This window comes from Cucurbita pepo, chromosome LG14 (assembly GCF_002806865.2).
Source record: "Cucurbita pepo subsp. pepo cultivar mu-cu-16 chromosome LG14, ASM280686v2, whole genome shotgun sequence".
Lineage (NCBI taxonomy): Eukaryota > Viridiplantae > Streptophyta > Magnoliopsida > Cucurbitales > Cucurbitaceae > Cucurbita > Cucurbita pepo.
The window spans coordinates 5,616,815-5,639,948 of NC_036651.1; the positions used below are offsets into that span (position 1 = coordinate 5,616,815).

A 23,134-nucleotide genomic window follows, 5' to 3' on the forward strand; every position below is an offset into this window, starting at 1 on the left:
AATGAGAATGAGAATGACATGTAAGCATGAAAACGTGACACGGGGTTATGTTCATTAAATGATGACTGTAGGACCTCATGCATATTGTGTGATCATGCATTTTGGGGATACTCCTATCCCATCACGAGGGTACAGACGCGTACATCCAAATGGCAGGACAACGATCGTTATGCCCTGCATAGCGCTGCCGTGACGGTTTTAGTTTTAACGGGTCCCGATGGGCCCCCAGAGCATGCCCACCGGCTAGGGATAGTGGCCCAGCGGTGTGCGAACTAGCTGGTGAGCCCATACTCGCACGTATGGGTTGCGTGTAGAGTATATGGTACACGTCCACGATTACCTGTTAGGATTACACCGTAGGGAAAACAAAACGAAACGAAACGAAACGAAACGAAATGAAACGAAACGAAACGAAACGAAAAATAGGTCCCATCATTTCATTGCATGTGATTGTTGCATTTAACCCCAATAGTGGGGTCACTTACTGAGTATTTCTTTAAATACTCAAGCCATGTGCTACTACATTTTTGAGGTTAAGGCAAGGCATTCCTGTACGGCTGACGACGACATCGCAACTCAAGATCATGGCACATGCATAGGATAATGGCATTTATATTCTTAGACTTGGGATAGAATAGGATGTTTTAAACTTAAACGCTTATTTAATTCATTTCGAGTCTTTTGTTGTGTCGTTTTAAAGATGTTTTCGAAATACGTAAGTCCATGGCTGTGTTTTAAGATAAAGGTTATGTTTTATGTTATTTAAATGAAGTCTTCTGCATTCAATTTTTATGGTATGTATACAGTAGCGACCCTAAATTAAGTAGAAAATTTCCGGTCGTTACAGTAACCAACTTCACGCCACCAACTTCAATAACATTCACTATTTAAGTATGTTCAGTGACGGTCAACAATTTTTGTATTCAATATTGAAGTCGGAATCCCATCTTCCTATTTCTTTAACACAATTTTTATTTTTTGTGAACTATCTATGAGTATCGATGTTTATAGATATTTATAAACTTGAGACTTTAATATTTTTGTTATCAAATTTTTTATGAAATTCGAGATTTCAACATTTTTTTCAACGTCAATATTTTAAATATTTTAAATGTTGATGTTAAATAACTTTGAATTTCGTACATTCAAAAATTATGAAATGGGTTGATTTTGTAAGTGTGCTATAACTAGAGGAGAATTTAGCCTAGCTTAGGCAGACAAAAAAAATTTATTATAAAAGTTTATTACCGCTTTAAATTGAAAGATAAAAATAAAAACGTACTAATCTAGCTGTCCTTACTAGCCTCTATAATACTTAGGTAAAAACTTTTCTCATAGGTAAAAAGCTCATAACACTAATTACACGTGGTGAAATAAAAAATATGAAAAATTGACCTTTTTCCTTTCTATATCCTTTATAGTGTGATATGTAAGCGGTTTACAGAGTGAACTTTAAACTCAATTAGCTTTTCTCATAGTATCTGTAACGTCTCTAATTTTTCTTGTCTATATTAGTAGTCTTACTACATGTAACGACCTTAGATTTCTGCTAGCTTAAAGTCGCTACCGTATACATCACGTGACTTCTTAGGTAAAAATAATCATTCAAAATGTCTTCGTAAGTCGATATCACGGATTTACATGTTTAATAAAAGGTCTTTAAAAGAATACAAAAGAAATGCTAAAATAGAGTCGGTTACCTTTACTTGAAATATAGAAGTAGTAAATGACTTCAATTCACGTAATTATCGTATTATATAAGCATACATGACACGTGCAAGGACCACTTGGCACGTGCCGTCATACATAACATAAGTCTTCCGATTGAGCCTTTAACAAGACCACTTACATGGATGACCTAAGTCGACATTCTCAATAAACTCGAATTCACTTGATTTCGTCCCTCAAGTTTGTTCCAAGTATCATCGAGGTGTTTCGTCGCCCTATTAGAACATTCACCTAATTTCTTTAGACATTCTAATTACTAACTTAATACAACTTGATTTAGGAAATTGGACATTATATTGACCTTATTTACCTTAAATAAGGTTAAATTCAGCTCCGAGAGGGTAAAAAACATAGGGAACAATGTCCAAAAGGCCAAAGCGAGATGAATAACTCGATTTTTAGCCATCGAGCCGCAATTGGAGCCAAGCCCTGTTGATGGAGCTGACCAAGCCGAGGAGTCGCCATGCATCACTCGCGTGTAGGGCTGAAGCACGAAGGTCGTAAGAGTTGGGTCGGGTCGAGTTCTCGAGTTTGTGGGAGTTGTTTACTATCTGTGTGGAGGAGTTGAGGATATCAGGCCTAGCGTCAGGTGTCTCGTGACCTTGCAATTGGGCTAAGTGGCCGCTAGACTTGAATTATGAGTTATGGTTTGTATTTGCTGGGTCAAATGGAAGGTTAGACTATAGGTGCATATTCGACATGTGCCTCGCAAGAAATCTCGCGTTTTTCAGCAACTGCGTAATCTTTTTTTCCTAACTATTAGACCACATGCATGCCTTAAATAACATAGGCAGAAGTTCATAATAAACACTTTAAAATGTAGCCATAGACTTGCACATCTAATTCAAAACAAGAAATTTGAAACATCCTTCTTTTAATATGAAATATAAAACATCTGTCTTTTAATATGAAATATGAACGAACCACCTATCAACTACTAAATGAAAATCAATGTATATTACTGCCCTATATTGACTTCCATGGCTTTCCAGTATTCACCATCATCCATGCAGGAGCGTTTAACTTTTACCTGAAAAATATAGGGGTAGCACATGACATGAGTGTTTTAAGAAATACTCAATAAGTCACTTCAATGTTGGAGTTAGTGATGTAATCACACACATAACATGATTGGGACCGTTCCTTTAAGTTCCAGGCAGGGTTGAATGTGTGTACTTCTCCTCATACAATCCACGTAGGCGCACATGGACCCACCAAGTAGGCTCGTATACGTACCTCCTAGACTTGACTTGGTCAGGCTGCATTAACACAACATCAAATGCCGCAGAAAAAGGAAATGTCCACATGATATCATGTCGAACATAAATATTGATGGTACACGTTCGTACTAGCATAACAAAACGGAGAAGTATCCCTATGCACATGGCATACATACATGCATGAGGTACACATGATATCATGGCGAACATAAATATTGATGGTACGCGTTTGTACTAGCATAACATAACGGAGAAGTATCCCTATGCACATGGCATACATACATGCATGAGGTACACATGATATCATGGCGAACATAAATATTGATGGTACGCGTTTGTACTAGCATAACATAACGGAGAAGTATCCCTATGCACATGACATACATACATGCATGAGGTCCCCATGATTTTCACTCATAGCATAACATTAACATCATTCTCTTTTTCCTTTCATCCATGACATAGTACATATATGCATCACATATACATGACAGTCATCACATGATCCATCACATAGCTTTACACGTCAATACATAAAATGACGTACATAGTAATTAATTTCATTCATGGCGTAATAGATATCACATGCATACATTTCATAGCATCATATGTTATTACATAGAGCACATACACAACATAAATAATATGATGCATGCAGGGGTTGTGAGACATGCACCATCATACATCATTCAATTATCCTACTCTAACACTAAAATCACTTACCTGGTTAACTTAAGGTGGTGTCACGAATTTATCTTTAAATGTTGGTGTTAAATATTTTTGTCAACGTCGATGTTGATGTTAAATAACTTACTTTGAATTTCTACTATTGCTTCGAGAATTAAAAAATAAAAAAAATTGAACATTCCATTTAAAAAAAAATCTAAATAATTTATCAAAGACTTGCATTATTCAACATTAAGTACTCTTCAATCGCCCATGGACAAAAAAAAAAAATAAAATAATAAATAATAATAATAATAATAATAATAATAAATAAATAAAATAAAATGGCTAAANTCACTCTTGACAGTGATATATGTTGTATATGTAAATCCTAAATATGAAAATATGCGGAATTCTTATGAAAAAAAAAAAGAAAGGGTATAGGTAGAAAAAAGAAAAAACTAAAAAAACTTACTAGTCTAGTTGTCCTTCCTAGCCTAGCTTAGGTAAAACAGTTATTTAGTAGTTTGAGTTCACTATAAATCACATATCCTTAGCTCTCTAGTACCGTATGCACTAGGGATGCACTAACCTCTATTTTAAGTTTCAAAAGTTTGTGTTACATGCATCATCTCATACAAATGGAACACGCTTCTTCGTCAATTGTGTGAGTGGCGAAGCTATCCTAATAAAGTCTTGCAAAAATCGTCGGTAGTATTCCGCTAATCCTAGAAAACTTCACACCTTCGTAACGGTGGTCAAATGATCCAACTTAGTGACCGCTTCAATCTTGGTGGGGTCTACCGAGATTCCATCTTTCGACACCACGTGTTCTAAAAACGAGACTTTTCGTAGCCAAAATTCGCACTTGGAGAATTTGGTGTACAACTTGTTCTCTCTCAAAATGGTTAGGACTTTTCGAAGGTGCTCTTGGTATTCTTGATAGTCTTTGAGTACAGTAGGATGTCATCTATGAACACGATAACAAACATGTCTAGACATTCTTTTAATACTCTATTCATTAACTCCATGAATACTGCTAGGGTGTTAGTGAGACCAAACAACATCACCGCAAACTCATAATGACCGTACCTTATTATGAATGCTGTCTTCGACACATCCCCTTCTTTAATCTTAATCTGAAGATACCCTGATTGAAGATCTATCTTGGAAAATACTGCCACTTCTCTAAGCTGGACGAACAGCATCGAAGATCTATGTGAAGTCATTGTCATTTTGTATTTGCCTAGTGGCATTTGAGTTAGGTGTGGAGTCATGTGAAGTCATTATTATTTTGTATTTGACTAAAGAGAATTGGGAGGAAATTTGTTAAGAGAGACTTTGATGTGAGAGTCACATATTTACTTGTAAACACTTTGATTATTAAGATTGGCTACCACTCGTGGATGTAGGGGAATTTCTTCTCTCCGAACCTCATAAATCTTTGTGTCTCTTTGTTTAAGTTCTGTTTGTGGGTGTGTGAGTGCAATCGATCTTGTTTTTACTTTCGCTACAACAATTGGGTATCATAACATTTTCGATGTGGCATTTCGCTACAACAATTGGGTATTAAAACATTTTGGTCGTGACATTCCACTACAACAAGTGGTATTAAAGAAATGAAAGTTGTGGCTTTACGGCACACAACAAGTGGTATCAAAGTATTGGAGGTTGTGGCATTACGACGTACCAAGTTGTGGTATTTGGGATATTTTGAAATACTTAACATCATCGACCAACGTGCTCACACTCTCCATCAAGTATCGAAGATAAGTTTCTCATTGCGAGCTTGCTTATTTGTTCTTGAAAATAATATTTTTCAAGATTTGCAATAATCTCCCTCCATTCATATATTGTTGGCTTTAGTTGCTCAATTTAATTTTGAGTTTGCACAACTTGGTATGAAAAATTATTTTCTTGTATGCAAATTTGGAAGAAGAAATACATATGACATAACCGGTTGGTTTTCAGTAGTTGGACAACAACATTTGATATGTAGATTGAAGAAATCTTTGTATGATGTGAGGTATGTCCCTAAATAAGATTTCTTAAATTGATTTCCTTGGTGTTTTGGATGGGAATGGTTATCGTATCACTTTGGAAGGAGGGAATTTGATAGTTACTCGTGAAAAGTTCCAACATTGCTTGGATTTGATCAACATTGGACGAAAGAAGTAGCATGTTGATTTGGTGGCAGCAAAACCGTTTATCTGCTTGAGAATCTTCTGACAAGGTCGAGATTTTTGTAAATTGTCATAATTCTCATTTGTTTCGGTTATTAAATCTCATTTAGTTCATAACCATTTTTATCAATATTCTCATTTTTTTGGTTGAGGTATAAAAATTAGTATTGCTATGCCTATAATAAAGGCTTGTCTAGCTTTGTGCGGAGTCTATGTGAAGTCATTGTCACGTGTGTAGTCATGTGAAGTCATTGTTATTTTGTATTTGTCTGTAACTTTGTAAGAGATACTTTGTAGTGTGAGGGTGAGATATTCGCTTGTAAACACTTGTAGATGTAAGAGAATTTCTTCTCTCCGAACCACATAAACCTTTGTGTCTCTTTATTTAATTTCTGTTTGTAGGTGTGTGAGTGCGATCGATTTGGCTTCCCCTTTCGCTACAACAATTAGGTATCAGAACATTTTGGTTGTGACATTCGGCTACAACAATTGGGTATCAAAGCATTTTGATTATAGCATTCCGCTACAACAAGTGGTATCAAAGCATTGAAGGTTGTAGCTTTACGGTCCAACACGCTCAAATCCAAGCCATAATGCTATGCTTATAGTAGGAATGGTGGAATACAACAAACTTATTTATAGCACATTTTACATGAACAACCATGTGGTTAAGAAAGATTTCGTGACAGACTTTCTTTCTCCCCATTGGTGTTTGGGACAACTAGGTTTTAAATTAAGTGAGGTAGACTAAGATTATTAATTAACGATCCCATGAATTATTTGTGTCAATGGATTAGTTCGATCTAAGACTTAAGATAATATGTGTAATCCGAAAAAAGATTCAAACGTTGTTGTAAATGGAGTTGAAGTTACCAAATTTCGATGAATCAATATCAATTTATGTCTAATTGCTCCACGTATAGTTCCTCTAACCATATTTTTTAAACGAACTAGAGCCAATTTGTATTGATCTTGTAAGAGATCCACGATAGAACGAATCCGTTTATTTTTCAAATGATTCATATCATCAAGTGTACTCAAGTTCACGTCACCAACTTCAATAACATTCACTATTTCACATTTCAGTATTCAATATTGAAGTCGGAGTCCCATCTTCCTCTTTTCCCTCTCTCTAAAAGTGTAAAATGTTGATTTATTAATCTAATTTTTTAATATTTTTTTCTTGTGAACTATCTATGAGTATCGATGTTTATAGATATTTCTATCAAAACTTTTATAAACTTGAGACTTTAATAGTTTTGTTGACATCAAAATTTTGTCAATAGTTTAATATTTTTGTCAACGTCGTCGATGTTAAATAACTTTGAAATTATGAAATGGGTTGACAAAAAATTTATTATAAAAATTTATTACCGCTTTAAATTGAAAGAAAAAAAAAATTTAGTACGAGTCATGATTGAAAACTGTTGTCATACGTAAAGCTCATAAAACTAATTACACGTGTCAGGATTGAAAAAATGTGTAAAACATTTTGTCTATAATAATTTACGTTGCAGTGTGATATGTAAGTGTTACATAGGGAGCTTTAAACACAATTAACTTTTCTCATAGTATCTCTAACGCTTCTAATTTTTCTTGCGTAAATTAGTGGCGTTACTACATGTAACGACTATAGATTTCTGCTAGTTTAAAGTCGCTACCGTATACATCACGTGACTTCTTATGTGAAAATAATCATTCAAAATGTCTTAGTAAATCAATATCATGAACTTACGTGTTTAATAAAAGGTTTTTATAACCATACAAAAGAAATGTTAAAATAGACGTAAATAAAAAAAGTAAAAACAGTCAAGCCCTATACGAACCTAATATGTATGAAATTAAATATAACTATCATATGTATGTATCATGGTTTTTAATTGTGATGTCGTCATCAGCCGTACAAGGGTGCCTTGCCTTTACTTGAAATATAGAAGTAGTACGTGACTTCAATTCACATCATTATCATATTATATAATCATACATGACACGTGCAAGGACTACTTGACACGTGTCGTCATACATAAGACAAGTCTTCCGATTGAGCCTATAATAAGGCCACTTATTTGGATGGCCTAGGTCGACATTCTCCATAAACTCGAATTCACTTGTTTTCTTCCCTCAAGTTTGTTTCCAGTATCGTCGAAGTGTTTCATCCTATTATAACATTCCCCTAATTTCTTTAGTAATTATAATTTACTAAATACAATTTGATTTGGGAAATTTGACCTTAATTGCCTTAATAATGTTAAATTCAACCTGGGAAGGGTCCAATACGTAGGGAACGATGTCCAAATGCCAAAGTGAGTTGAATAACTTGATTTTTAGCTATCGAGCTACAGTAGGAGTTGAGTTTCAGTGATGGAGCTGACCAAGCCGAGGAGTCGCCATGCATCACTCACGTGTAGGGCCGGAGCACGAAGGTCGTCGGAGTTAGGTCGAGTCTAGTTCCCGAGATTGCGCGAGTTATTTACTGTCTGTGTGGAGGGGCTGATGATATCAGGCCTAGCGTCAGGTGGCTCGTGACCTTGCAATTGGGCTTAAGTGGGCGCTGGATTTGAATTATGGGTTTTGGTTTGTATTTGCTGGATCTAATAGAAGGTTGGACTGTAGGTGGATATTCGACCTGGGTCCGAATGGATCGTCTTCTTCACCCGTGATTTTCGATTCAGTTTCTCTCTGTTATCTTTGACTGAGAGATTCGGCTGGTGAGGAAATTTTGAGAAAAATAGAGAAGCGATGAATAACAGAAAGAGGATCGGCTGGCATTCACTGTCATACTACGGTCTGTTCCTCCAGAGATGCTAGTGTCTCTTTCCACCAAGCGCACCGCGCAATCGGCCTGGGTGGGGACCAAATACCGCCAGGTTGGTGTACAGCGAGTGCGGGAGTCCAACATCGAACAACGACAAAAGAAGCTCTCGGAGATCTGCTTTAAGGACGGGAAATCCGTCGATGATTTTTCAATGCAGATCACGGGGCTCGCCAACAGCATCACCACTCTCGATGGGAGAATCAACGAGACAGAAATCGTGAAGAGGATGCTGCGATTTCAATCGAGCAAGTTGCGATTTCAATCGAGATATTACTTGACGTGAACGACCTAATGGTGGAAGAGGTGATCGAAAGACTGTGTAATATCGAGCAGCGGAAGAAGAATGTCGCTTCAGCTGTCGACAAGCAGGGTCGTCTACTCCTCACTGAGGAGAAATGACTTGCATGCCTGAAGCTCCGCAACAGCTCCGGCAAAAGCAACGGTTCCTCCAGCGGCAAAGGTGGTAAGAAGTCATGGAAATCTTGCAACTCAGAAGCTCCGCGACAACTCCAGAGAGAGCAACCGGTCCTCCAGTGGCAAAGACGGTAAGAAGTCATGGAAATCTCAGGGGCGCACGCGTGGAAAAGAAAATGATCAAAAGAAGGAGTCGACTGATGGCGAGCAATTCCAATGCTCAAACTGTGGGGAAAAAGGCCACTTGAGCAAGCTCATGAACAAGGAGAAGGCCCATGTGGCCCAATCCGAGGAGGAAGAGCCGGCTCTAGAGCAACGGGTCCTCCAGCGGTAAAGGCGGTAAGAAGTCATGGAAATCTTGGGGGGGCACGCGTGGGAAAGAAATGGATCAAAAGAAGGAGTCGACTGATGGTGGGCCGATCCAGTGCTCGAACTGCGGGAAGAAAGGCCACCTGAGCAAGAATTGCTGGAGCAAGCTCAGGAACAAGGAGAAGGCCCATGTGGCCCAATCCGAGGAGGAAGAGAAGGCTCTTTTCATGGTGAGTGCATCGGTCCTATCTGGCGTCCCCGACGCCCCAATTCTGATTCAAAATCTACGGAAGTAACCGACAACGTAACTGCTTCGGTGAGGATTGTCGGTGAGGGGTCAATAGATCCCGAGGAAGAGCTCCAGTTAGGCATGACAAAGGGCATCGGCTCGAGAGCCAATTCAGCTGAAGGAGGAGCAGGTGTTTGCTTAGATCGATGAGAGGGGCGAGCAGCACGAGCACCAGCGATGGGTCCTCAACACGGGGGCAACAAACCATATGACCGGGGCCAAATTTGCGTTCTCCAAGCTCGACTTGGGGATTCATGGGAAGGTCAAACTTGGTGACGGCTCCGTCGTCGAGATCGAAGGGCGTGACACCTTCCTGTTCATCGGCAAGGGAGGCGAGCACCGCAAGCTAACCGGTGTCTACTTCATCCCGAGGCTCAAGGCTAACCTTGTGAGCATGGGTCAACTCGATGAGGTCCGCTGCCACATTTTCATCGAGTGCGGGCTACTCAAGATTGACAGCTGCTCACGCAAGTTTGGCGCACGGCAAACTGCCTCTACATCCTGGAGTTGGAGATAGAGCAACTGGTTAGCCTCTCAGCCAGGATCGAAAAAGTAGCTTGGAAGTGGCACGGAAGGTACGGGCACCAGAACTTTCCTGCTCCTACTCTACAAAAACTACACAAGGAGGAGATAGTGCACGGTTTGCTGGCAGTCGAAGGAGTGAATAGGCTGTGCGACGGGTGTCTCATCGACAAGCAGAGGCGCAACCCCTTTCCGTCTTAGATGTCTTACCGCCTCGATGAGCCATTGAAGCTCGTGCACGACGGTATTTGCGGGTCCATCAAGCCGGCGACCCCAGACAGCAAGACCCTCTTTCTCCTATTGGTCGATGATAAATGCCGCTTCATGTGGCTGGTCCTACTGCAAGCGAAGAGTGAGGCGGCAGAGGTGATTAAGCGCATTCAAGCGCGAGCGGAGGCTAAATGTGGGAAGAAGATGCAAGTGCTGCGCATGGACCGAGCCAGAGAATTCTCCTCGGATGATCGTGGGAGTGTACGTCGACGACCTCATAATCACTGGATGTGACATGGAAGTTCTTGGGAGATTCAAGAGGGACATGTCAAAGAACTTCAAGATGAGCGATCTCGGCGTGCTCAGCTACAAGCTCGACATCAAAGTGCAATAGAGTACTGCCGACATCACCATCTGTCAAGGTGTGTACGCAAAGAAGCTACTGGACATAGCTAGGCTAGCGGACAGTAACCCTACAAGGACGTCAATGGAGGCCCGACTCCAGCTAAGGAAGGTCGGCACTACGACAGCAATCGACCCCACCAATTACCACAGCATTGTCAGGAGCCTGCGCTATCTGGTAAACACACGCTCTGACCTTGCTTGTTCCGTTGGATTCTTGAATAGGTTTATGGAAGGACCTAGGGAGGAGCATCTGGTGGCTGTCAAACACATCGTGCGCTATGTGGCCGGAACCAAAGGTTGGGATGTGAGATACTGCACAGGGAGAGGAAAGGAGAAACTTGAGCTGGTCATTTACAATGATAGTGACATGATCGGTGACGTTGATGATCGTAAGAGCACCAGCGGAATGATTTACTTCCTCTCAAGCGGCGCAATCTGCTGGCAATCAACTAAACAAAATGTAGTTGTTTTGTCTTCTTGCGAAGCAGAATACATCGCCGCTTCGACGGCAGCAACACAGGAGATTTGGCTTGCACGACTGATGGAAGAACTCATCGGAAGAGAAGGCAATCCACCAATGCTATACGTGGACAACAAAGCTATGATCTCCTTGATCAAAAATCCAGTTTTGCACGACCGGAGCAAGCACATAGAAATCAGATCGGGGGCTCATCAAGACTGATTTCACCCGAATAGAGAAACAGCTTGGAGATATCTTCACCAAATCTCTAGTGCGGGTGAAATTTGAAGAACTACGCTCGCTCGAAGATCGGAATTCAAATAATAAGGTAAATATACCTAGAGATTCAGGAGGAGATTGTTAGATAAATCCCTATTCTTAAGTTAAGAATTTCTATTTTATTGTTAAAGCCACACCATTAAAGTTAGTGGGCAGTGGGAGGAGTTTAATTAAGTGGCCAGAATTCCTATTTTATTGTTAAAGCCACACCATTAAAGTTAGAGGAGTTTAATTAAGTCGCCACCTTTTTACATTTTTAGGATAGAATGATTATTTAAATATACAAATTGAATGAGAATAAAATCATCTAGTCTTCAACTCATAATCTGAAATACTGTCCCTCTCTTTATTTTTCCGTTATTTTCTTCTTCCAACATTTTCTTTCGGCTTTTTTTCTCTGTCAACGTTCCTCACATTCGCTCAGTCAAAGATAACAGTCATCTTCTTCGCACGATTCCACATGATTTCTGATTCAGTTTCTCTCTCATCCCGAAAGCTTCTGACAGCCTCCTCGATCATTCTTCCTTTTTGATCCCGACTGTCGTCAATCTCCCTTCACTTCTCATTTACACCCGAGGTGACAAATACGTTTGTGTGGCTTGAAATAGAGAAGCACGGTGTTCATTTATTCGAAAATAACTCCCCTTTGCCAATGACGAGGTTACGTTGAAGACCATGACAGAAAGGCATCGTTAGACTTACTGTGGTATGTTTCAAGTCGTCAGTCGTCACTTGTGCAGCGTGTGTTGTTTGTTATAGTGTTGGATCTAACTTGTAAATGTTTGCTGAATCCACCGCACCTAAATGGTGTGAAAGTTATCTTATTTATAATAAAATAAATTACAAGGATATGGAAAGAGTAATAAATGAAAATAACAATAAATGGAAAGATACCCATGGTAATAAGGCAAATATTAGATATTTATCTTATAATAAAATATCAAATATAATATATATGGTAAACTATAATTGATTACTAAATATCCTTAACACCCCACCGCAAGATGAGCGTCGGATTTGAACGAACGTGAAGCTTGGATCTGAAAAAATCAAAGAGGTTGAGAAACACTTTTCGTGAAGATGTCAACAGCCTGGTTTAGAGGAGGTGTAAAGAAACACTTTCTTGGCCATCAAAAATTGCAGAGGGATCGCCGCTCAGCGGCGATGCTGCCTTGGCTTTGGTGAGAATATGTCTAACCCATGAAGAGGGATTGTCACTTAGCGACGATGCTGCCTTAGCTCTGGTGAGAATATGTCTAACCCCAAGAAGTAGAAGGGGAAACCTAGAGCAAGGGACAAAGACAATGTTGAAGCCAGAAGAGTTGCCACATTGGGCGAAGGAGCCAATTTTGGCGAGAAGGGCAGCGGCAACTTGGTTGGCGAAAAGGCCAGTGCGGCGCCTAGATTCCAAAGATAAATCTCTGCATAAGGTCGATGGGCTTATTGAGATTCTGTATATTTTCGAAGAGAACGCTGATGAAGATTCTAAGATTAGGGTTTCTGGGAAGGATGAAGGATGAATGGAAAATTGGGAAGAAAATGAAAGAGGCTATGTTTGGAAAATGTGAGGTTGTATGTACAGAGTATGGCGAAAGATGATTTGGAGGTCAAAAGGGTGGAGCCGAAGAGTAATAAATCGACTCTGCATGTGGCAGCCATGACGACTGCCCCTGAGGCGTCAAAGCCAGCAGTGGTGGTGGAGAAGAACAGTAGAAGATTTCAAAAGCCATTGAAAATGAAGGATACGGGTTGCTAAACCAACCTGGCTCTGATACCATGTAAATGTTTGCTGAATTCACCACACCTAAATGGTGTGAAAGTTATCTTATTTATAATCAAATAAATTACAAGGATATGGAAATAGTAATAAATAGAAATAACGATAAATGGAAAGATACCTCTGGAAATAAGGCAAATATTAGATATTTGCCTTATAATAAAATATCAAATATAATATATATGGTAAACAATAATTTATTACTAAATATCCTTAACATAAACTCTCTATTTCATCGACATCATACTCCAAAGGGGACTTCGTTCGCCCTTTCCTCTTGCTCTCTGTGTCTCATGTTCTCTTTTTTTGCAGGTGAGTTATAAGGAGTGGCTACTGTGTGGGGTTTCTTGTAGAGATCGTCAGTTGTTTTAATTCGCGAGGTTTCCGGTGCCTCAATAGAAATCTTGCATTTTTCGACGATTGTGTAAAAAAATTTTCGTAACCTTTGCACCACATGCATGCTTTAAATAACATGCGCAGACGTTTATAATAAACTCTTTAAAATGAAGCCATGCACTTACACATTCAATTCAAAACAAGAAATTTGAAACATCATAGTCTTTTAACATGAAATATAAAGAAACCACCTCTCAACTATTAAATGAAAAAATGAAGAACAATCCATATTACTACCCTATTATGACTCCCATGACCTTTCTAGCATTCACTGTCATCCATGCAGGGGCACTTTACATTTACACCCGTGCATTGGGGTCCTCCACTCGCCTGGTTGTGCCCTCCTTTATTCTTCGACCTGGTCGCGGGTGTGGGTCGCTATAGGTGGACAGGGCTGAAGCCCGCGTTGGCTGTAGGTGCCTTGGTTGGATTGAGGCCGGTTGGGTCACAGGTTGGGTCCAACCCGAATTTGGTTCGACCCGACACTTCTACTTTTGTTTTCTCTTTCTCTTGGCGTCGTTCCGATGTCATCTTTTTTATCAAAGCTGACACCTCCCTCTTCATTTCAGTTGGTTTACTCGTCCTTAGGGTATTTCGAGATCGTGGCTTTGTCTCTGATGTAGATTTGTTTCCTCTAGTTTGGTTTCGAAGTGCACAACTACTATGTTGTGAATAAGCGTCCGACGATGAGAACTATGGCTAAACGTGACGTATCTAGTGTCATTGTCGTGTTCTCCCTCTCGTTTCGTTGTCGTCCTTTGAGTTATCCTCATGCGTTTCCTCGTCGGACTAAGTTCACCGGAAAACTTTGAATAGTTTCTCTCTCTCTTGGTTTTCCTCTCCCCCTCTTCCTTCTTTCCACGTGGGGTATTTTAGCAAATATTCTCATAGTAGCAAATAATGTCATGTTATCATAACCTTTTTGGTTTAGAAATCCCGATCCTTTATTTTCAATGGCTTCTCAATCCTTACTCATCTTCTTCTCCACCAAATTTCTAAATAGTTTCTCTCTTGATTTCTTAAAGAATGAGAAATAGAAATAAAATTGGAATCTAAGGTGTATTCTTATTAATATTCATATCCTTAAATATGATACAAACTAGCCAAATAAAATATACTGTAAATCAAATCATAAATAAAGAATATTAAAATATAATATTTAAAATATATTCTATAAATAATATATACTCTAAATATTATATCTCAACTGGCTTCTTTGTGGCGTGTTTTACCACAAAAGGAACGGGTGTAAAACTTCGACCACTTATTCAATTACAAATCCATAAATCAACCACACAAAAAAGACCCATAAAATCCATAAAAATTTCCTAAATTTCAAATTCAAATCCGAGGACTCACCGGTAGACTCATGTTCAATAACTCTTGGCTTTGAACACCAATAGTGATTTGAGTTGATCCATGACGAAATATGATGAAATCATAAAAAAAAAAAAAAAAATTGACCTTTACGATCTCTCTGAAACTCACATAAGGCTCGATAAAACGATTAGTCAATTTAATAATAAAGAGTAAATAGGCTTATTAACTAATTTTGTTTTGGAGAATTATGAGCAACGGGGCATTGCTTTTTGCTTCACCTTATATTAAGGTAAAATACATGTGAAAAGGAGCATATTTTAAGGGGAAATGCATGTGATTTGGTGCAAATTTCAATGGAGAACTTAGCTAATAAACGCATTTATGTGTGAGTATGTTGCTTTTAGTGTACGTTTTAACATTTATTTTTTTTTTTCTTAAAGCAACTCTTTCTTTGGTGTAAACAGAATATGGACGCCTTTGGACTTTGGCTTTTGCTTCTCATTCAAATTAGGCTTACCATTTTAGTACAATTTGAACCTATGAATGGATGAATTAATGGTTCTTCCTTACATGTTAATTAAAAAACTAGCTACTTATTGCCTATAACTTGGCCTAGTGACACAAATTTATATGATACATTTCGCCCAAAAACTTACCCTTAAAAATATAATACGATAAACTTAGAAAGATTTTGATATGAAATATTTGAATTATGTTTAATTTTTTGTTTTGTTCAATTCGAGCATAGTTCAGTGGATAAGATATTTATTATCATTTTAAAGGTCGATTGCTCGATTTTTCACTTTCAGAATTGTTGTTTACTTTTATTTTTACATATTTCTTATGGGTTTTTTCTTTTTCCCTTAACGAAGCTTCTTTGATGTATTTTGTTGATGCTTTACTAAGTTCCATTGTTAGCTATACTCCTCGTCATAATAATTTATTTTTTATCGTTAATATGATATTTTAAATATTTTGTAATAATCCATGTCTAGGATTGGACCATGATTCATAATCTAGATTCGACATTTCTCTACATCTTCTACGACATGGTCACGTTGTATATTTTTCGCTTCTAAGAGTAAAAAACTATCTTTGTATATTTAGAGTTGTTTCAAGAAGTACACGTTTAAACTATGAAGTTCCTATGATTGAGCAACCGAAAATGAAGATTTACCTTATTGGTATACGTAATAATTTTCAATTCTTTTAAATCTTCTTTAACCATCATATATTTTCAGGATCGCTCTCATTCCGATATGATCTCAGCTCGTTCATTTACTTTTTCTATTTTTGGGTACAAAATTATTAAAAACAATCTTACTTCATGAGCTCTATTAATTGGATCTCTAAAAACTTCTATAAATCCATATTTTATAATTAAAGTAATGGGTTGAGTAGAGATCCAAACATAAAGAATGAACTTAAAGTATATAATATATGTCCTTGGTGTTGGTTTCAAGATAAAAACTTTGGTAAAATATAAATAATGAAAAGAAAATATTTTAAAATTTTAAAAAATTCATTAGGATCCCAAAAATAAAACTCGTGTAAAACGGTAAATTTGACTTCAAAATGTATCGAAGCTTTGGGTAGTAAAAAAAAGTGGGATGCTGCCTGCTTGGCGGGCTTTAGCTCGTTATCTTACTATTCTCTCTATTAGGGCCCTCTTTGACAAAACTAGCATACGGGTTTTTTTTTCCAACTAATGAAAGCGGTAGGACAAGTGAAACGAGATTTGTCAGACTTAAGGTAAAGGGTATGTCGGCATTTAAGTGTGAGGTAGTGGCAGCTGTTGTCAAAATGTATAGAAGCTTTGGATAGTAAAAAAAAGTGGGACACTGCCCACTTGGCGGGCTCTAGCTCGTTATCTTACTATTCTCTCTATTAGGATCCTCTTCGACAAAACTAGCATACGGGGTTTTTTTTTTTTCCAACTAATGAAAGCGGTAGGACAAGTAACACGAGATTTGTCAGGCTTAAGGTAAAGGGTATGTCGGCATTTAAGTGTGAGGCAGTGGCAGGTGTTGGATGATAAAAGTCCCACATCGACTAAGTTTAGGAGATGGCTCTGATACTATGTTAGACGAACATAACTCTCCACAATGATATGATATTGTCCACTTTGAGCATAAGCTCTCATGGCTTTGTTTTGGATTTCCCCAAAAATCTTCGTACCAATGGAATTAGACAATATTATACCATTGTGGAGAGTCGTGTTCGTCTAACAACAGCCACTAACAATCTCACGAGAACCATAAATTTATGTAACTTTAAACAGATAAATTACGGTAACATAGTCAAATGAGAAAAAAAAAATTGTATATATACTTAGGAGCACGCGTTACAAATAAATCCTCTCCTAATAACAAAAACAATCAATTCTACCCATTGTTTTTAACAGATCCACAATAATTTATGTGACTCTTTTTTTATTGTATTTCAAATTTTTTTCAAATTCTTTTTTTGAAACAAGAAAGTTCAAGATGATTAGATGATCCATTGAAATAATGGATAATAGAAGAATTGAATATCATGCATACTCACACATGCCATATACACAAAACTTCCCCGGCTTGCAGCGGTTGTTGCATTGCCCGCAATGCCGCTTGTCATACGCCACATCAACGCACTGCCCTCGACAACACTCCCCCGTGTACTTACATTTCTTCTTGCATCCACCACAATTGTGCTTGTCATGCATCACATCCACGCACTTGTTGTTGCAACATTCCCACCCTTTTCCATGCATTTTCTCGCACATCTTCTTGTTCTTGTGGCAATGGCTCGCCGCTCTAGGGTTCTTCACCTCCTCGGCTAGAAAACGACTCAAGCTTCTTGATGGCAACAATGTCGTCGTCGAATCTTCGACGACACCTGACGTTGTTGTCTCTTTTGACTTTACGAAGGTCTTCAGGGTGATAGTGATGGATAGAGCCATGGTTATAGCTATTACGAGCATTACTTTCTTAACTTCCATGGCTTCGTCCGTGGAAGTTATAAAGAGAGGAGCGCGTACAGGTCGATTCAGATCTTTGAAATTGGATTTTTTTCAGAGAGGGAGAAGGGTAGGAAGGTAGGGGCGGGGAGGTTTGATGTATATAGTAGGACTAATCCGAGAAAGATGGTGTAAAAGGAAATGGCAAAGAGTGTTGTTGAATTCTAGGTCAATAGCTCACAAAGCTTGTATCTTACATAATTTTAATTAATCAATGTGATGTAGGTTCAAAAGTCAAAGGGGTAAATCAGGGATTTTAAGAAATATAGTGTCGCCATGAAGGAGCTGGCATGAGGAAATTAAGGTATGCTGCTAGATTAAGCAAAGGTTAGGGGTTTGCAATGCAAAAAGGCTCAAAATTGAAGCAAAAGAGATGGCTTTAATTTAATGTAGTTGTGTATTTACTTAGAACCAAAACATTTATTTAAATATAAGTCTCTAAAGGGCATGAAATAAGCAAAGATAGCTTGGAAAATGAGAGGTTTGAATGCAAAGTTTTAATCATTTTTCAAGTTGACTAACTCTCACGAATCGTATGGGGACAGGTGTGACATTCGACATTATACACATTATTTTTATTTTCCAAAGTTTATATATCTTACGAACAAGTTAATATTAGATTTAGTATATAGTTTACTCCATATAATGTTTGGTTAGTTTTTTAATTTCGGTATGTCAAGGATATTTATTCTTGAATTATAATTTAACATATGTATCATATTTTACCTTTTATTATAAGCAAATATCTTTTATAATTGGAGATATTGAGATATTTGTCTTTCATTACGGCTTATCATAGATATCATATTTGCTCTTTTATTATAGTCAAATATCTTGTATTAAAGAACTTTCACCGTCATTTAAGTATGGTGGTTTTAGCAAATATGATCGGTGCCTATGCTTTTAACATATTAATACTTAGAATGAAATTAAAAGATAGAAATATAATAGAGATTTTAATCTTAAGTAGGCTTAAACAAGTTTAAAGTTTCGAGGGGAAGATGTTTTGGTTCAACAAATTTGGGTATGGTTGGGAGAGCGTCATGGCACTCGGTGATATTGCAAGTTTAAAAATTTATTAAGTAATCTACTAAAGTCTAAATGAATTATTAGGCTAATTATAAATATCAACTTAGTTTTTTTAGAATAATCATAATATACTAAACCAACTATAAATGGAAGTGGAAAGTTGACCTCCACCGTAAAAAGAAGGTCTCTCACTTAGTTTTATCATCTCAGTTGAACGATTCAAATTCGAATCTAATCGGAGAGTACACTTTTTGACAGCTCATGGTTGACATTTTGGTTGATACCACTTGGGTCTATCATCTCACTTAAACGGTTCGAATTTGACCGCTCATGGTTGACATTTTAGTCATTTTGGTTGATCCCACTTGGGTCTATCATCTCATTTAAACGGTTCGAATTTGACAGCTCATGGTTGACATTTTGGTTGATCCCACTTGGGTCTATCATCTTACTTCAACGGTTCGAATTCTAATCCAGTCGGAGAATACACTTTTTGACCACTCATGGCTGACATTTTGGTTGATGGCTGACATTTTAGTTGATCCCACTTCGGTTTATCATCTCACTTGAACGGTTCGAATTCAAATCCAGTAAGAGAATACACTTTTTAACCGCTCATGGCTGACATTTTGGTTGATCCCACTTGGGTCTGATACGCTTGAACCCTTTTCTCCTAGTTTCAATTCTTCAAAAGCTTTTAAGGTTAGTATGACTACTTTTAGCTAGTTTAAATTTTTAAGTCAAAGTTTAAAATATTTATACATAATTAGGTTTAGACAGTTTAAATTATTATGAGGAAATTTATGTTATGATCATCGATTTCTGCTTACTTAGAGTCGCTACCGTCATCATAATGTAGTCATTTTGTGCGGAAATAAGCGAATAAACTTTATCATAAAACATAAACTTCATCTTAAAATACTGTCATGGATTTATGTGTTCGAAAACATCATTAAAACGACACGTTGAAATACTAAATGAAATTACCTTAAAATTAAAATTAAAAACATCTTTATCCTTACATAAGTCTAAGCAAATAAATACAATTACCTTATGCATGTGACATGGTCTCAAATTGTGACGTCGACGTCAGCCGTACAAAGATGCCTTGCCTTTACCTAAAAAATAAGAGTAGCACGTGTCTTGGGTATTTAAGAAATACTTAGTAGGTGACTGCCCCTATCGAGGTTAAATGCAAACACATACAATTGTATGAGTGGGACCTATCATAGCAGTCTATTTTTCTACCGTGGCTATCATAAAGGAGCAATTGGATGTGTACTTAATTTTCCTACGCATGGTCCACACGTGCGAGTATGAACCCACCAATCGGTTCGCACACCTCATGGGCCCCTTTCTAGTCGGATGAGTATTCTCTAGTAGCTGTTGATGTCGGACACCCGTTAGGAATAGCGAACGTCATGGCAGCATTATGGTAAACATAATGATCGTTTCCCTGCTTCGTAGTGTGTGCGTCCGTACTATTGTGAAAGAGAAAAAGTATCCCCCAATGCATGAACACACAATAATGCATGAGGCCCAATGCATGAACACACAATAATGCATGAGGTCCCAACATTTTTCCATTTTCATTATCATATACTACAACCCCGCTAACGTCTTTCTTCATATCATATCATTTTTGTCATGTCCTTTTATCATATCTTCCATGCGTGCATTAGGGTTGTATTTCATGTCAATTCGTCATTTTGCATGTCAATCCTATCATATATTATTCTTGCTGCACATATGTCATATCATATCATATCATATCATTTATCATAACAGTCACATAACATAACCCGAGCATGCCTTAAACATATCATATCATCATAACATATCAATTTATCATACATATCCTCTATGTATTATAATAATCTCAACTATTAAGTTCACTATTCTTTTGAAACAATGAGTTTTCTACACATTGACTTCTCTCTCTCCTTATTCCAAATCAGCCATCAATTTTGACTAAATTAAAGTTATTTAAAAGCAGCTTGGGGTATACTATTAAATTCAATTTTCTTCTTTTAAAATTATAGTTTTTACACCATTCTTCAATTTTATTATTTTATTACTTATTTGCCATTAAAATTTTATATAATTTTACTACAAATGGTGACTAAATAAATTCATAAAATTAGATAAATTATTTATAATATATTTATTGATGAGTAAAAATTAAATTAAAATTATTTTAATAACTTGACCTCATAAATATAAATAATTATAATTAATCATCTAAAATTAAGTAGCTTAATAAAATGGTTGATTGTACCTATAACTAAAATCCCTTCCACTCGGTACCGTTGGATCACTAAGGCCGACTTACCCAGTTTTTGTTCTTTTCTGGTGTACTCGCTTTATATCTCCGACTTTGGAGCTACTAGTGATTCCGACTTGGGATTATTAGAGCTCCAAAGAAAGGTCAAAGAAGGCAGCGGACATGGTAACTCGGGTCAGGGCGTAGCGTCACTAAGAGAGCCATACCTTTCACATCTATGAAATTCTGATAACATTTTCATGTAACATTTGTAACGACCCGAAAAAAAAAAAAAAAAAAAAAAAAAGGAAAAAAAAAAAAAAAGTAAATTATCGACTCTCTCTCCACCTTCCCCAAATATCTCCCCAACACCTCCAACTGCAAAATGATCTGCAAAAGAAAGAAACAGAACGGAAACAAAAAAAATTGTTGATTTTGGGAAGGAAAAAATAAGAGAAAGAAACAAAAGAAAGATAGCAGATTTTGGGAGAGAAAAATTGGAAATGGCTTCACTCCAAGTAGATTTGATAGGAAGGGAAAGAGAGAAAATTTATGGGTAACTTAAATCTCCTCTTCTTTTATTTTTGCAGGAGATAGAAAAGTTATTTTAGATCTCTTCTTTCAATTATTTAGATTTTTGGATATATTATGAAAATCAAAATTGATTGAAAAATGACTTTGTCAATGGCATGGATCATCTAGGAAAGAGAAGAAAATCATAATTGATTTATGCATAAGCAGTTTTATGAAGGAAAATTAGAATGAAATGACTTTTTGATTGGATAGTTATTTGGGAAAGAGAAGAAAACAGAATAGATTGAAAATGGCTCTCTTAATGACAGTAGTTTTTAGGAGAGAGAAGAAAATAGAATAGATTGAAAATGGCTTGGATAGTCATATTAGGAAAGAGAGGAGAACATTGATTGAAATTTGTTTTATAATTGCATAATCATTTGTAGGAAGAAAAAAAAAATAGAGAAAGAAGAGAAACAAAGTGGTACAACAGAAGAGAAGAAAATGGAAGATGTGAAAAATTATTATTATTTGTATCCAGAGAATATAATATTATAACAAACCATATTGGATTGAATGATTCAAAGCAGCATGAAATAATATTGATATATTTTCAATTTAAGTTTTAGAAAATTTAGAAACAATGAAAACTTGGAATTCGATTTTTACTGAGACCGTTTTAGAGCTGTATTTCACTTTGTTAGTTGGATTATTAATTAAAATGTGAAATACTAACAAAAGGTGACGAACTGTGGGATATGAATCGAACTTCAGCAACCTTTGGAGCAGCTCTCGAGGAACGGGAGCTTACATTAATTAAATTAGGAAATAATTCGGCTAAGGCCAACTAGGTAAGTGGCCTTACTATAGGATAGGCTAAAAATTGTATGAGTTACGATGATGTATGAACTATGTCGTACGATGCGGTATATGAGTTATGATGATGTATGAGTTATGATGATGTGTGGGTTACGATACTTGATGATGTGCTCAATATATATATTTTTTATGAATGTCGTACTTGATATGTTTGATGCATTTTGTGGCAATATGATGAGTATGATGATTGTGTGACGTTTACCTTAATATGATGATGTTTTCCATATTGAGCATGATATATGATGATGAGTGCCATATTGCATCATGTCGTTAGATCGACATAGGACACAACCCTAAGAGCGTGAAAATGATATTAATATAAATATCCACAAGTATGTGTTACCTAGAGTAACAAAGAATGAGACTAGAGAGTTGTGTCAGAAGAGACATTATGATGGATTTAGAGGGACCTCAGGCATATTGTATGTTCATAAGCATAGGGCTACTTCCTCTGGAGAT

The 23,134-nt window shown here is 37.1% G+C and overlaps 1 protein-coding gene across 1 annotated transcript; it reads right to left on the reverse strand.

The window, feature by feature from the left end:
- Positions 1-17,526: 17,526 nt before the first annotated feature.
- On the reverse strand, positions 17,527-17,973 carry LOC111810822 (stigma-specific STIG1-like protein 3). Its single transcript, XM_023697628.1, has one exon. It carries the CDS (start codon positions 17,971-17,973, stop codon positions 17,527-17,529), a length of 447 nt encoding a protein of 148 aa, XP_023553396.1.
- Positions 17,974-23,134: the final 5,161 nt, after the last annotated feature.